Source organism: Ascaphus truei, unplaced genomic scaffold, assembly GCF_040206685.1.
Source record: "Ascaphus truei isolate aAscTru1 unplaced genomic scaffold, aAscTru1.hap1 HAP1_SCAFFOLD_3556, whole genome shotgun sequence".
NCBI classification, from domain to species: Eukaryota; Metazoa; Chordata; class Amphibia; order Anura; family Ascaphidae; genus Ascaphus; species Ascaphus truei.
The window spans coordinates 1-16,480 of NW_027456570.1; the positions used below are offsets into that span (position 1 = coordinate 1).

General features: G+C 44.0%; 1 protein-coding gene across 1 annotated transcript; it reads right to left on the bottom strand.

Annotated features, from left to right (window-relative positions):
• Positions 1 to 143: 143 nt before the first annotated feature.
• Positions 144 to 15,906, bottom strand: LOC142483681 (intraflagellar transport protein 81 homolog; the record flags this gene model as incomplete). The annotated part of the gene is made up of 3 exons (XM_075583698.1): positions 144 to 393; positions 4,263 to 4,412; positions 15,760 to 15,906. Coding segments are annotated over 3 exons (546 nt in total), but the record flags the coding sequence as incomplete, so codon positions are not given.
• Positions 15,907 to 16,480: the final 574 nt, after the last annotated feature.

The window sequence follows — 16,480 nt, forward strand, 5'->3', positions numbered from 1 at the left end:
TATATATATATATATATATATATATATATATATATATATATATATATATATATATATATATATATATCATTTATTTTTTTGATTATAATTTTAGATTATTTTTTGATTATATATATTAGTCGGTTCGATTGTGAGTTGCAGGGGTTAAAATGACTTGTGCAAACACAAGTGCAGCCCTGTGATTGCAGGTTTACTTTGCTGAGCAGCTGGAGGAGAAATTACAATAACAAAAGGGGAACGAGGGCCTCGGTTACACAAAATCACCATTTCCGACATGTCATCCAAAGTGCGGCCTTTCATTTCATCCATCTCGCCCTTCACAGACGATACTCTCTCGATCTCTTCCTGTGTGTCACTGTAACCTGAAATACCCCTCTTCTGTTCTATCGTTTGCTGTCAAAAGAAAGAAGCACATCACATTCAGCACGGAAACACAGTGAGAGAAGAGATCGGTAACAGCAGAAATAAAGCTCCCTGCCACCGCATGCTGGGGGCATTGGGAGGGAGGAAGTAAATGAAATGGCCAGTGAAACAGTGAGTCTATGTACAGTACTAAGATCATATTTAACATTGTGCTGTATGTGTCAAAATTGAAATGCTAAAAAACAGTACAAACCGCCATAAATGTGCTACGTATGCATCATACATAGGACGCATCATACATAGGACGCATCATACATGGAACGCATAATACATAGGGCGCATCATACATAGGGCGCATCATACATAGGCGCATCATATTTTGTTTGACATTCATTTGGATGCATCGAGTCATGTTGAATACCCGATTGATACAATTTCAATTAACAAATATAAATAATGTTACACTAATAATTTATAATAGCCATACTGTGAAAAGAATACATTTTCTTAGCCTATAATGAAACATTTTTGGGTTGACACATCGCACCATAATTCTGCGCTAAACCTATTAACAGACTTCTTAAAGTTTACGCCAAGTTGAACATGGTGGATGATTTTGATGCACTTTCTACTGTTTATGGTGCACAAAACATTCTTTTAAAGTATATATTATTAACATCTGCACACCCAACAGTCCAATTTTGTGCACCACAAAAACAAATAAAAACAAAACTCCTTTTTGCCGCTGATGGCGCAGAGGGACACATTTTGGTTAGTACAGAGGCACGCACGAGTGCAGGTTTAAAATAAGATTTCTCTGCGCCAAATAAGCCCCAAGCAATGGCCAAAGTTGTTTGCTCAGAGAAACAATCGTCATGATGCATCAAGGTAAAAAAAGGTGCAAATAGAAGTTGGGTTTGACGCATTACTCCATTTCCTGCTTGTATTTCCTACATCTGAAAGTATTTCCTAAATCTGACGTAAATTGTCGGCCAGTTTACACCATCTCAGGCCGGTCAGATATTTTTGGACGCAATTACAAGATTAGAAGGTGCCGCACGGAGACGCACGGTTTGATGCATCCCATTCTAAATAGAGATGAAACATTACACAGCTTGCGCTAATTTTTCCTGAAAATTTGCCTTGATACATCACCCGTATTATGTTGCCTCTCAATACTTTCCTCTTTGCTTTAACAGATTAAAGTCACATCGTTTTGTGTAAGAAATATGTTTATGTAAGCAAAAAAAAAAACAAGTAAAAGAATCAAGGTGCAGAGTTTGATCAAAAATAGATATTGTATTAGTCTCTGAAACAATCTAATTAAAATGAGGTGTAAATCAGAAAAGAACATCGTACAAGCATCATATAAAATCTTTGGCATCAGAGGTAGTTTTTAGACTTGCCATTTTCAAGCAGGGATAATACGAAACGTGCATTTTTAAAGGTTATTCTAATTCAGCTAGACAACAACACTAGACAAAGCTAGAAAATCAACAGCAATTCTAAATTTCTTCGGAGATGCAGATTATTAAAGGAGCAATCCAAGCTGCCAAATATATATATTTTTTGTTTATTATAAAGCATTGAAGAAGAGGGTCTCTGGAGCAAAACACCATTAATTTCAGCTGCGGGGACCCCTACTTTCAGAGCTACTTACCCCCGAAGTAGGTGCCGGTAGCCACTCTGGCCAAGCAAGCAGGGCTTTAAAGTTTAAAGCTCCTGTGTCATATGGGCCAATAGGAAGCCGTACCGATGACATCACGGCTTCTAATTGGCCCGCAGGATCTGAGAGCTTTAAACCAGAGGACATGTTTTGCACCCTGGCACCCGAGGAGAGCGGCTACGGGCACCTAATTCGGAGGTAAGTATATCTGGAAGCAAGGGGTACCCAGAGCTGAAATTAATGGGGTTCTGCTCCAGAGACTCACTGCTTAAATCCTATATCAAAATGAAAGAGTTTGAAGGCTTGGATTGCTTCTTTATGAAGAGAAAGGCAACGATTTTCCTTATTGATGTAGTAAGGGTAACAAAGACACAGATACTATTGCAGCTCTGCACTGATCCTGCATTTAAAATAGTAACACAGTATAAACTGAGCCAACTGCTAGGCAGCATGTAATTTATATAGAGCCCGTGTCTGCAGCCCTTAATGGGCAAAGCAGATCCATCAACTCGAAAACAGTATTTTAAGATCTGTTTGGCTTCTTTTCAACTTTTGAGTGATGCACTTTGTCTAACCCACTCCAAAACTTACTGGGCAATAATTCTCTATGTAGAGCTCTTTACAATTTGAGTGTTCATGATGCTCCAACGTTTACCTCACAATCTCACATCATCAACTTCTTTCATGGGAGTTTATAACAGACGCGCGCGCGCGCACACACACACACACGCGCGCACGCACGCACACAATAAGATGCCGGTTTGACTACTTTCTGGCAACAACTTTAGCTTCTATTACCAACATATGCAGGTTTGAATAGCTTTAGACCATCTTGAGTAGGGACTCCTCTTCCTTAATGTTACTTTTATGTCTGAAGCACTTATTCCCATGACCTGTTATTTATATTATTTGTTATTTATATGATTACAACATGTATTACCACTGTGAAGCGCTATGTACATTTATGGCGCTATATAAATAAAGACATACAATACAATCTTGAGAATTCCTTGAAGATGATATCGTACACAAACTTTGAGGCTTCAGAAGTCTCCCAATCTTCTTCCAATTTTCTACAGTCCAGGATAAAGTACTTATAAAGTACATATAAAGGTTTCTGCTGCAGTACAACTGAAGACTATGCTTGTGAAGCATCAAAAGCTGGAGCTCAACATCATCTACAAATTCGTTGGTCCACTAAAGAGCATTATACTGTACGTTACAGCAGAACCCTGCATCACAAAACATGCACAATACCACTTAAAATCTTCTTCTGTAGCTTCAATGCTTTCAAAAGTAGGTTATTCATGGTTCCCACTACCACATATGATCACATTCAATCAATTTGGAAAAGCACAAAGCAGCTAGCCACGGACACAAAAGTGTGGGCACCTCTCATGGCAGGAAACATCATTGGTTCAGCCAGTATAAGAGCAGTACTACTTTGATGCAGAGGCTGTAGCTTTGTACAAAGAATTCTGCAGGCACAGCGCCCCCCTGAAGGAAGTGGGGTGGTATAGTGGTTAAATTAGTATACCTGCATACACATGCTTGTGGTACTCAAATCCAGCCTGGGGCACTTGTAACTGGTGTAATATTAGGCAAATCTCGTTAGCGCCATGTGACATGTTGCCACACACACTTGAATATAAGATGTATATCTCTTAATGTCTGCTTTGTGAAAAAATCTAAATTTTAGTGCCCAGGACAAAAGTGTGATATTGATATTTAAACCGGTCACTACAAAGGCCAGACCCTATCCATGCCTTAAACCAGGGGTGCTCAACTCCAGTCCTCAAGCCCCCCCCCCCCCCAACAGGTCAGGTTTTGAGGATATCCCTGCGTCAGCACAGGTGGCTCAATAAGTCCCTGCTTCACCACAGGTGGTACTGTCTTCGACTGAGCCTCTGATTGAGCCACTTGTGCTGAAGCAGGGATATCCTGAAAACCTGACGTGCTGTGCGGTGGGGGAACTTGAAGACTGGAGTTGAGGCCCACCAGCCTTAAACGTCAGAAAATAAAAATAAACGGTTCAGTGATTAATCTAGGACAGCACTGAAATGTTTTATTGTATTACAATTAAGATGAGAGCATCATTAATCTCTTTTCTGCCATTGCTTTGTGTTTCAGGGGGGCACACGCAGGTGGGATTGGGCAGGATAGGTCCTGGTTCCTAGAAAGAGCCTGTGTATTGATGACTGCTCATGTAATGGATGTGCCGTGTGGGAATTACCAGCTGTTGCTGCATGCTGTCGTGGCGTTGCTTTAGGATTGCTTCGGTTCTCTGCAGGACGCCATATTCAGCGCTAAGCTCAGCCAGTTCTTGGCGTTTTTTCTTAAACACGGTGCTCTTCCAACGAAGCTTGCTCACGTAACGTTTAAACTGCAATACAAGACGCCATGTTAGCGGGAACACAATGCATTGCTCCTATACCGGGAACGCGGCACGTTAAGAGTGACCGGCAACAAAGGCATTACAGCCACACGTATAAATAATAAAAACAGATCCCTCTGCTCAGACCTTCGTTCACATTGCGATGAGCGAGAGTCTACGAGGTCACTAATAACCCCGTAAAGCTGTATTTGTGTAAAAATGATCTTTTGACAGGTATAAAACTTACTCTTACATGACTTTGTATTTTCTCAATGTACCTATATTCCCTCTTCCTTTTTTCCTATATCCCCCAATTAAACTCCCTAAATTGTCAATAAAATAGAAGTTATAAAAGAAATAGGCAGACTAGACAGGCCAGGGCAAAACGTAATGTACCTAAGCAAGCCAAGTAATAATTAGATCTAAGATAATTAAAGGAGATGTTCGCCCCCCTTACCCACCCCCACCCCACATTGTGTTTTTCACATGAATGGAAAGCAGGGGGTCCCAGAAGCTGAACCGCGTCCATTTCAGGCCCTCTCCGATTCCCACGATACTTTCTGGGAAAGGTGCCGCCCGTATTTCCCTGTATATTAAGCCCCAGCGTGCCAACAGGAAGCATCCGCTGTGGATTCTTAGTGGCCCTCGTGATACGGGAGATTTAAAGCGCCATTATGTTTCCCCATGGAGGAAATGGCCCTTGCGCTAACTTTAGCGGCAAGTATCTCCGAAACCAGGGGGTCCCTCAAAGCCAGGGAACCCCTGCTTCCTCATCCATGTAAAAAAGAAAAATTAAGACGGGGTTAAAAAGTTATTGGGAATTATTGGGTGAACTACGGGTTCCTTTAATTAAGGGTTAGAAACATCTTGAAACCCGGGATTGCAGGTTGCTCTGTAATGCTCAAGACCATCTGCAATAAACCTGGATAACAACATATCACATATAGGTGTGTGTGTGTGTGTGTGTGTGTGTGTGTGTGTGTGTGTGTGTGTGTGTGTGTGTGTGTGTGTGTGTGTGTGTGTGTGTGTGTGTGTGTGTGTGTGTGTGTGTGTGTGTGTGTGTGTGTGTGTGTGTAGCCATTCTGTTGTAGGAATATTTGATATTGTAAAAAAAAAAAAAAAACCACTTTGCTGATCTCATTCTCACGTGGCTTCCTTTCTGCAAGATCGATGGGTAGGAAGATGCAATACAGAACAAGGCATGCAGAAATAATATAAAGTTTATGCTCATGAGTATCTTCCCTGGTCTGTCCAACAGGTAACAGTGCAAGGATTCAACTACGGGCTGGTTACAGTTACAAATAAATGCCTGTAGGTGTTCTATACCTTGTGGCCAACTCCAGTCCTCAGGTCGTTGACTAAGCCATCTGTGCTGAAGCAGGGACATCCTTAAAACCTGACCTGTTGGTGACCCTTGAGGACTGGCGTTGGCCAGCCCTGACCTAGAGTATTTGAGTGGACTACAACCCATTAACACAGCACCATTCATGATATTGCAAAGACCTGGAAGAATTGTTTTATATAGCATGAGGATATGTAGAGGTCTGCAACAAGATTGCCTACTTACAGAAATGAACAGAATGTGTTTTTGATTTATTTAGTAATCTAGGCATTACATTATTTCAAAGCCTCATACCCCCTGGAATAACTGTACGTTCTATTAAAAGTGTCCCGGGCAGAATGCCCAAAATAAAATCTAACCTCTCCATCTGACATCCTTTGCCGTGGCTAAGCCAACTTCTTTTTTTAATTCTTGCTATACTCCAGAACTATTTTTGAAGTCAATCGCTCTAAACATTTCGGATGAAAGGAGAAACCTGAAAGTGACTGAATGTGCTCTATGCAAGCTGGGCCTCGCTTGGCAATAGAATACAGTCTGACACTGAAAGAGATAAATGTTAGGACGTGACCCGAAAGACAATAGAAGCCTAATTCTTATGGAACAAATGGATGTTGCTGCCATTGTGAATAAACCGTCCAAATAATACATCTAAAATGTATTCATTGTATAGGCTTTGTAAGGCTGCAGCCCCAGTGCCTCCGCTGCACGCGCAACGCGAGGCTGGCGGCACGTGCAGCTAAGTTCCCCGGTCTGCAAGGAGTTGCAGGGGGAAAGACGGGGGTGGGGGGGGGGCGTGACGGGGGAGCGGCCATGATGTCACCCAGCAGGTTCGCCCTCACTGGCTGAATCGTCGGGGGGCGTGGCCCAGCGCTCCATTGCCTGTGGCCATCTCCATTTTCAGGTGTTCCGGAAAAACTGGGCGCACGGCGGCCGCCCCTCGCAGCGGGCCCGGCCCCATTGAGGGGAGGGCTCTTGTCCCCGCAGCGTCTGCCACAGCGGGCACTGCAGTACCCAGCGGGGACCTGGCCTAATGCATGCGACACTGCCGTGTGAGAAGGCAGGGGTGCCTTTTCATCGTAACCCCTCTTTACGACTCGAGAGACCTGAAATGCATTGCTGTTAACATGGGAAATGCAGAATTTGGCCCCTCTAGATGTGAAGGTGGTAAGCAAAAGGTTTGTTTGTTTTGTAGGGAAAATAAAATAGAAAAGTTTACAAAAAATACTTCTTCACATGAAAAACATGAATGATATAGGAGTTTTTACATCCAGTGTTTAACGAGCATTCTTATAAAGGACTTTAAAGCTTACAATTGAAACAGGTACTTGACCATTCAGCAGTATGTATGTGTATGCACGCGCGCACATACATATACACGCATGTATAGTGTGTTTTGGGTATGTATGCATGTATATAGCGTGGTGTGGGTATATATATATATATATATATATATATATATATATATATATATATATATATATATATATATATATATATATATATACACACACACACACACACACACATACATTTTTTAAAGGTTTATATCACCCAAATGAAATTGGTAAGTATCAATGGATATCCAGATATCTTAACCCAACTCTGTGCCGGAGACTCGTACCACGTCCGTGACCACGGACCACCTTGGCACTGTCACATCACGTGACTGCTCTTCGGAGCTTTTACGTGATCAATTTTCCGTTCCAGCAGCTGGGCCGGATGGGACCGGGACTGGCGGGCCTCCAGTGTGGGGTGCGTTCCACCCCATAAAAATTAGCAACGGTCAATGACGCACTGCATTAGGGCACTTAAGGAGTTACGGCACAACGTGTAAGCCAACACAAACGAAGGACTTCTATTGTTGATGTACATTTCGCATGATTCTGGCTTCTATAGGAAGGCTCTGTGCCTTTCTATTTATACAATATTTCCTCCCCCTCCTGCCCCAACGTTTCCGAAATCCCTTTGGCATTGAAAGGGTTATTGGAACAGTTCCAGTTCTGCTACATCTCACGGAAAGATCCGCCGTAGAACATATAAAAGGCATGGGAATCTTCCGAGCAGGACTGCTTCCCAGCTGTCACATACAAACAATCCTCGTCAGGCTTGATTTGCAATTTCACAACCACTTTAAGGGAGCCTGCAACGCTTTGCGAACGTCGCTGGCCCCTCTGACTGCAAATGGGTTTACATTTGTGTTAAACCTTCCCGTCTCCAAAAAATTAACTACAAACCATCCACGCGTTTCTGCAGCATTTACCATTTTCGCATAAGAAACCTACAGTCTGTGGCTGTTCTATTATTGCCGGCATAGCAGGTGCTACTGGGTGATTTCTAAATCTAGGTTCAGTACTTTTACAATATATAAACACACACTCCCGCGTATAAATGTTTTATGGAATAACACAATTTAGTGTGTATATTGTAGAGTATATTGACAATGAATGGATCTAATGGAATCAAGAATAAAATGGACTACAGCCTAGCTAACAAGAAACGCGCGATTGAAGACTGCACGCTCCTTAACAGTTTTGACACAAGTAGTGATCAGCGATTGGGTCGCTGCAAATTACATCTGACTGCAAAGATGGAAAGAAGAAAACTGCATAAACAGAAGACAAAATCAATCAACATCAAGAACCTCAAGAATAACAGCACAGAATTTCAACCAGAGCTGAATAATCGCTTCGGGTTGTTCGAAATGCATGAGGTGCCCTTAGGAATCGGCAACAAAAAACAGGATAAGAAAATACCAGAAGAGACAACGCAGTTATGGGCCGATGACAAGAAATGAAGCCATCCCAAAACGCAAGAACTGAATATGCAGAGCTGTGCAAGACAAACACAAACTGAAGATGTAAGGACATTTAACTGTGAGATGGTGAAGAAGACTATTGAAGATAACAAAAGCTTACATAAGACAAAGCAGTGACATGATTGGGAAGAAGCTAATCATTGCACTCAAACAAGACAATGGACGAACAATAAAAGGCTGCACACTTATCTTGAAGAGTTCTACATGAAATTGTACGAGAACACAGAACACAGGGCATAATTCAGCAGTGGAAGAGCAAGAAGTGACCATCAATGTACTATACGTCCTTCTACAAGACCTGGCAAAGGCAATACAATTCATGAAGAATGGAAAGGCTCCCTGGGAAGATGGAATTACAATTGAAATCTGGAAATAAATTGGGCAAGTTGAGAAAATACTTGCAAAACTTTATACAAGCTGCTTGAAGAACAGGAACATTTCACAACATGACAGATATCCTCTTCCACAAGAAAGGAGACAAAGAAGACCTCAAGAACTACAGACCAATCAGTTGCCAGACTTTTACAAAGATACTCACTAATTGGCTGAAATAGACCAATGACTTCTCCCCGCCCAGAGAACAAGCAACATTTCCCAGTGGATACAACACAATGGACCACATCCAAGGCATACAAGTAGTAAGTTCCTAAAGTAATACATACGATCTACCACTCAGCTTAGGATTCCAACATTAGGAAAAACTATTTGATTCTGTATACACCGCAGTGGTTTTAAATGCCTGAAGAAGACAAAGTGTTGAAGAAGCGTACATTGATGTTATAAGGAACATTTACTAGAATGCCATATCAACCAATAGATTACACGAAGATACAAGCAAGCTGTGGACCTGCAAGGGAGTGCGACAGGGAGACACTGTGTCACAGGGATCAGCAAGGGAGTGCGGCAGGGAGACACCGTGTCACCAGGATCAGCAAGGGAGTGCGGCAGGGAGACACCGTGTCACCAGGATCAGCAAGGGAGTGCGGCAGGGAGACACCGTGTCACCAGGATCAGCAAGGGAGTGCGGCAGGGAGACACCGTGTCACCAGGATCAGCAAGGGAGTGCAGCAGGGAGACACCGTGTCACCAGAATCAGCAAGGGAGTGCGGCAGGGAGACACCGTGTCACCAGGATCAGCAAGGGAGTGCGGTAGGGAGACACCGTGTCACCAGGATCTGTGAGGGAGTGCGGCAGGGAGACACCGTGTCACCAGGATCAGCAAGGGAGTGTGGCAGGGAGACACCATGTCACCAGGATCAGCAAGGGAGTGCGACAGGGAGACACCGTGTCACCAGGATCAGCGAGGGAGTGCGACAGGGAGACACCGTGTCACCAGGATCAGCAAGGGAGTGCGACAGGGAGACACCGTGTCACCAGGATCAGCAAGGGAGTGCGACAGGGAGACACCATGTCACCAGGATCAGCAAGGGAGTGCGACAGGGAGACACCGTGTCACCAGGATCAGCAAGGGAGTGCGACAGGGAGACACCGTGTCACCAGGATCAGCAAGGGAGTGCGACAGGGAGACACCGTGTCACCAGGATCAGCGAGGGAGTGCGACAGGGAGACACCGTGTCACCAGGATCAGCAAGGGAGTGCGGCAGGGAGACACCGTGTCACCAGGATCAGCAAGGGAGTGCGGCAGGGAGACACCGTGTCACAAGGATCAGCAAGGGAGTGCGGCAGGGAGACACCATGTCACCAGGATCAGCAAGGGAGTGCGACAAGGAGACACCATGTCATAAGGATCAGCAAGGGAGTGCGACAAGGAGACACCATGTCATAAGGATCAGCAAGGGAGTGCGACAAGGAGACACTGTCACCAGGATCAGCAAGGGAGTGCGGCAGGGAGACACCACGTCACCAGGATCAGCAAGGGAGTGTGACAAGGAGACACTGTCACCAGGATCAGCGAGGGAGTGCGACAAGGAGACACTGTGTCACCAGGATCAGTACGGGAGTGCGACAGGGATACACCGTGTCACCAGGATCAGCAAGGGAGTGCGACAAGGAGACACCACGTCACCAGGATTAGCGAGGGAGTGCGGCAAGGAGACACCATGTCACGAGGATCAGCAAGGGAGTGCGGCAGGGAGACACCGTGTCACCAAAACTTTTCACTTCAACACTTGAATTGTTCAAGATCTTGAATTGGGACGAAAAAGGCATAAAAATCAGCAGTGAACACTTGAATCACCTACGATTTGCATATGACATTGTTATTTTTGCCAGAAGTCCAGGAAACCTCAGGCAACAAATCAGAGAGCTCATCGAAGCGAAAAAGAAAGCGAGTCTCCATACAAACCTCAGCAGGAGTAAAGTGATGTTCAACAAATGTGTCAAAATAAATGGAATAGAACTAACTATAAGACGATGAAGAGGATGTTGACCTTGGCCGTAAGTAACAATGGATGGGAACCTTTCGAATGAGATCAATTGGTGAATGAAGATGGACGGTGGAAGCCTGTTTTACAGCTGCCTAGTCCTTTTGCATTAAAAATGTAAACATTTAGTTTTTTTTACTTATTTTATGGATTCTCATAAAACCGCCACTCTTGATGAAGTTCCACAGAGCCCACGTAAAAACTTAATGTATCTAGGTCATTTGATTTCTTTCTTGATGCATCTGGGGTGATCTTCCTCACCCTGAGAAAGCCGATAAGCGAAGGCGAAACGCATAGGGTTTTCGCCACTTGGAGGACACCGTACAAATTTGCTAGCCAGCCAGACGCCTCTGGGACACCGCACCGTGGTGCGCACGCAGACGCGGAAGTACCCACTTCGGCAAGGACAACATCGACATGAGGAGCTGTGCGGGACATCTGTGGCTGAACGCGGCGATTTCCGGGTTACTCCAGAGTGGCTAGTGTGCCCTTACGACACTCATTTCGCTTAAACAGACGGGGAAATGATTTCAATGTGCAGTTAACACCATCTGAAAACTGCTATTGTGATCAACCGACACCCACGGACCAGTTGTGAGTGCTTTTATTCACAAATTGAGCACTGCGCTGGATTTAATTTACTTATTTGCACCTTCACTTGAACTCTAGATGAAAGTAAATACCTAACTCCATTTAATTTTAAACTAATTCAAGGGTCAGAGTGACCATGAAAAATGCAACACTATTAATCAAGTGAAGTACTTTACACTACAAGAGCATGAAGTCCCATTGATAAGTCACCACTCTCTCTATTATCTGTCGATGTACAATGTCAACCCTGGGCAAGCGCTATATACAGTATTTTTTTTTTTTTTTTTTTTAACGCTTCATCACCTACATATTTTAGGAAGAAAATCCGTTTGCGTTTGTAAGGATCCTTTATATCTGCAAACGAAACACCTGGAGAAAAAAAACATACGTCACCGCAGTATTTCATCTTTTATCCTTCATTACCAGAGATTATGAAACCTAGTGGGGGTTGTAACCTTTTATTCGTGACGTCCGTTTCATTTACTGCAAGGCAAATCCTTAATTCTTGGAGACCCCCATTCCAACTGGCTGTGATGGATAATTTATTCCTGGAACTATTTAAACTATCCCTAGTCTACTAATAGTCACATTGTTAATTGAGAGGTGCAGTGCCCAGTACGTGTCTCTGAGCTATTACTTTGTATATAGATCATGTGTCCTGTTATATTTTCTTTCCAGTCTATATCCAATATGGATCCCCAATTTAAGACTGCATATTGCCAAAAAGATATTTAAATGAGCAAACATTGAACTAGAGTTTTTTTTTGCCTTCCTCTGGATCAATATAAATACATACTCCTTTTGTATATTTCACTTGTATAATCTTTTTTTCAACTTAAATTACTATGTTAAAAAAAAAACTACTTAATACAGTAGATTATAAACGCGCCTTTTGATTATATGGCTTTAAAAATAAATTAAAAAAGAAATAAATAAAGGAAAAGTGTGTCCATTAAAACATCTTCAAAAAGGAAACATTAAAAAGTTTAAAAAAAACATTACATTTTCACCGAAAACCCGATGGATAACGAGCCAGGTGAAATGGGCCCTTTTTTAGTAACAAAAAAAAAAAAAATCCACGAGTCAGTCAGGGTTCGCAGACGATTCGCCGCCATTATGTAAATGTGCATTGCAGTTGAATTTATCCTCTCAAAATCGCTAGTCGCTTAACACCGAGAATATAAATAGGGCAGACACACCGTGTCTCGCTCCCTGTCTGGCGATATTTAGTGACCTCATAAGCCCACGTGGGCCTGGCGAAATAGTTTGTGAGCAATCTCGCTTATTTATTTTTCGGGGGAGGGGGGAAGACACTTAAATGTACAAATGCAGTTTGTACAGCTTTGCTAATCTCTCGGCATAGTTACTATGTAACTACTGTATGTAACTATGTAACCAAGATGAGGTTGAAAAAAAGACATATGCCCATCAAGTTCAACCTATGCTAAATTTAGATGACAGATACCAGTACTTATCCTATATTTGTACTTGGTATATTGGTCCAGAGGACGGCAAAGAAAAAACCCCAGTGACATTATCTAATGATATCTGATAAGAGGGGTGAGGGTGGGGGGGGGGGGAATACATTCCTTCCTGACTCCCTGGATCAAACATCCTCCCCATGTTTACTTATTTGGTATATCCCTGTATACCTCTCCTTTCTAAATAGATGACCAAATGGGACGGTAACTTTGGTTAATGTCACGTAACGGAGTTTGTGGGGCTGTGCCATCATATTCCCCATCGTTCAGCAAATATGTAGCTGGCTTCTCTGGCAGCCTCACACATGGTGCGGGCATTGCTTTTTATACCGTCGTTCTTCTACAACATCCAACGTCAACGTCAACACGGCATCAGAGTAATTATTGTGCTAGGCCTAGACTTGCCCTCCTCATCTCTGCTAGATCAGTAGAAAATGTAACCCCCCTGTGGCTCTCTGCATATTGAAAGCCTAAAGCGGTTGCTCTTCATAATATTGTCAACTATTATTTGATCTCATTGCTAACTCCCTGATACAGTTTTATGGGTTTGAAGAAATTTAATAGAGCGAAACGTGCTCAAGTTTTTCCCTCGTTATAGCAACGTGCTGTGAATCGCTGCTAAGTTTCCACCACATCAACTTACACCACAGAACAATGCCTGATATAGATTTACAAGCATGGAAATAGAACATTTATTAGTTTCAAGACATGCACAAGAGCTCCCAGCTTTAACATGGTCACGAACATGGCATCTTCTCTTCTAATAAAAGCTTTCAGAGCAGTCACTATGTATTTATTTCTTACCACTGGCCTTACAGTCTGTATCGTACACATTAGCTTTAGTCGCCAATACAGCTAAAGATCTGAAGTCATCTTCATTATTCTGAGTCAGTGTATCCGCCATCATAATCATGATCTCTGGTTTCTCTCAAACCACTTCCGTGACTGCTGATAAATCTGATTTTGGTACATCTTGCTGGCCCTTCCTAGCACATTAATTGGCCTCAGAGCTGTACAGCCCGTGTCATACAGTACATTGCATTAGCAATAAAATACACGGCCACAGACTTGGACATGTTTTATACAGGGTACAGACCTGGACATGTTTTATACAGGGTACAGACCTGGACATGTTTTATACAGGGTACAGACTTGGACATGTTTTATACAGGGTTACCAAGCATCCAAACAAGGAAAGTAGCAATACTCCTCTTTATTCAGGAGCGCTGACTGAGGCCACTTTCCGTGCAGCTAAAACCCTGCAACATCTTATAGACCTGTCTTTAATAGGATGAGACGCTGGGTAACACACAGTTAATGATGCATACACTTCCACTCAAGTGAATGGAGGTTACTGCAACTGGTATTATCCAAATGTTCACCCGAGAGCAGGGGCGGCCAACTCTAGTCCTCAAGAGCCAGCAAAAGGCCAGGTATTAGGGATATCCCTGCTTCAGCACAGGTCTCAGCTCAGTCTTCGACTGCACCACCTGTGCTGAAGCAGGGATATCCTTAAAATCTGACCTGCTGGTGGCCCTTGAGGACTGGAGTTGCCCACCCCGCCATAGAGAGATCTTTTAGAGAGATGACAGGGAGACCCCTCCTATTCCATCTTCCTGGTTACTTCTTCTATGCATCTCCAGCCTGTCTAAACTTAAAGCATACTGTACAGTGGATAACCCTAGTTTCATACTTTAAAAGCCCAACGGCAACTTCCATTAAAAATAATGCATATTAGCCCTTGTTCAATACTACTGTTCATGCAGGGAAGCAGCTTCTCCGTAGCAGGGAAGCAGCTTCTCCGTAGCAGGGAAGCAGCTTCTCCGTAGCAGGGAAGCAGCTTCTCCGTAGCAGGGAAGCAGCTTCTCCGTAGCAGGGAAGCAGCTTCCCCGTAGCAGGGAAGCAGCTTCTCCGTAGCAGGGAAGCAGCTTCTCCGTAGCAGGGAAGCAGCTTCCCATAGCAGGGAAGCTCTTCTCCATAGCAGGGAAGCAGCTTCTCCGTAGCAGGGAAGCAGCTTCTCCGTAGCAGGGAAGCAGCTTCTCCGTAGCAGGGAAGCCTCTGTGGTGATTGGAACTCAGAGGCTTCCCTGCCATGGAGAAACCCCAACACTGGATACTGAATAAGGGTCAGTGCATGGGCGAGAGGCTAATTAACCTCTTGATGTCCCTGATAACATAACAGTTTTGCTCTTTTCTTGCTCTTGATCTAAGTGGAAGAGGAAGACTTCTCTTCTGTCCATGCCATGAGCATGTGATGGTTCCACGAGGGATCACATGGGGGCAATGCTGGAAGGTCCAAACCCTGCTTGTGCAGTGCACCCGCTAGCAAGGTAAAAGGTGAATACGTTTTAACTAAACAAGGTGAGAATCCGGTCATTTCTCAGGGATTGGTGCCGAATTATTAAATTGTGAAAATTCCCGGTGGTGGCCATTTTTAAGAATTCCCTCAAAAGACGATTTTGTATTAATATTCTGTAACAAACACACACACTGCTGGATGTGATCAGAATGAAACAAAAGGGGACATTTCTACGGCACGGCGGTCTCACGTACACGCCCCAAATTAGCGCAGCACAGTTTAAAAATAAATATGCTCACTGTAAATGCTGAAAAAACAAACCGAAAAGAAATTCCGGAGATTACCCGCAATTAAGCTGAAGTACGCAAATAATATTAACCCTTTCACCGCCGGTGGCCTTCAAAGCAGAGAAAAGCTTGCACGACTTCTCCGCGTGGGTTCTTACCTCGTCCCCTTTTAAAACCTCGGCGCCATCGACATCTCGGGCCTGGCTGGATTTGTGTTCTCGCTCTTTTCCTAAGCCCACCAGCTCTTCTTTTGCCTCCTGCAGTTCTTCGGCTTTTGTTTCTTTCTTTCGAGCAATGATGGCCGCCTGTGACAACATTGCATGCGCAGACGTGTATTTAACAACGTGCAAACATATGTAAACAGTTAAATACGCGCACGCGTGCACGCGGATTACATGTTACAATTAAATGAGCATTCAAGTTTGAATAAAAGCATGTTTTGGTGCTTCCGAAGCCAAGTTCTAAAAGGCAATAGTGGTGTAACTATGCTGCTGCTAACCCGTGCAATTGCACCCCCCCCACCCCCGAGAGCGTGGGGAGGCACAGCTGTCCGTCGCTGGAAGGTGGGAGTGCGGGGCCAAGCGCCATGCTAATGATCAGCCGCCCCCGCCCCTCCCCCCGCTAATGTACTAGTCAGCTCCAGAAGTTGGGCCCAACTTCTACGTCAGTGCCGCGTGGCTCCATCTTCACAGAAGCAGGGCCGGACTCAGAGGGCACATCCCCTTCCCCCCCCCCCCCCCCCATAACACGACAAGTCAAATTCTTAGAGAGGATGGGGATGGGGAGGGATTTAGGCCTCGCTTATAGTGCCGGCGATGGAGACACGTCGCTCCTACTATAAGCGCACGCAGTGGCGTCAATGCATGTTTTGATGCGACA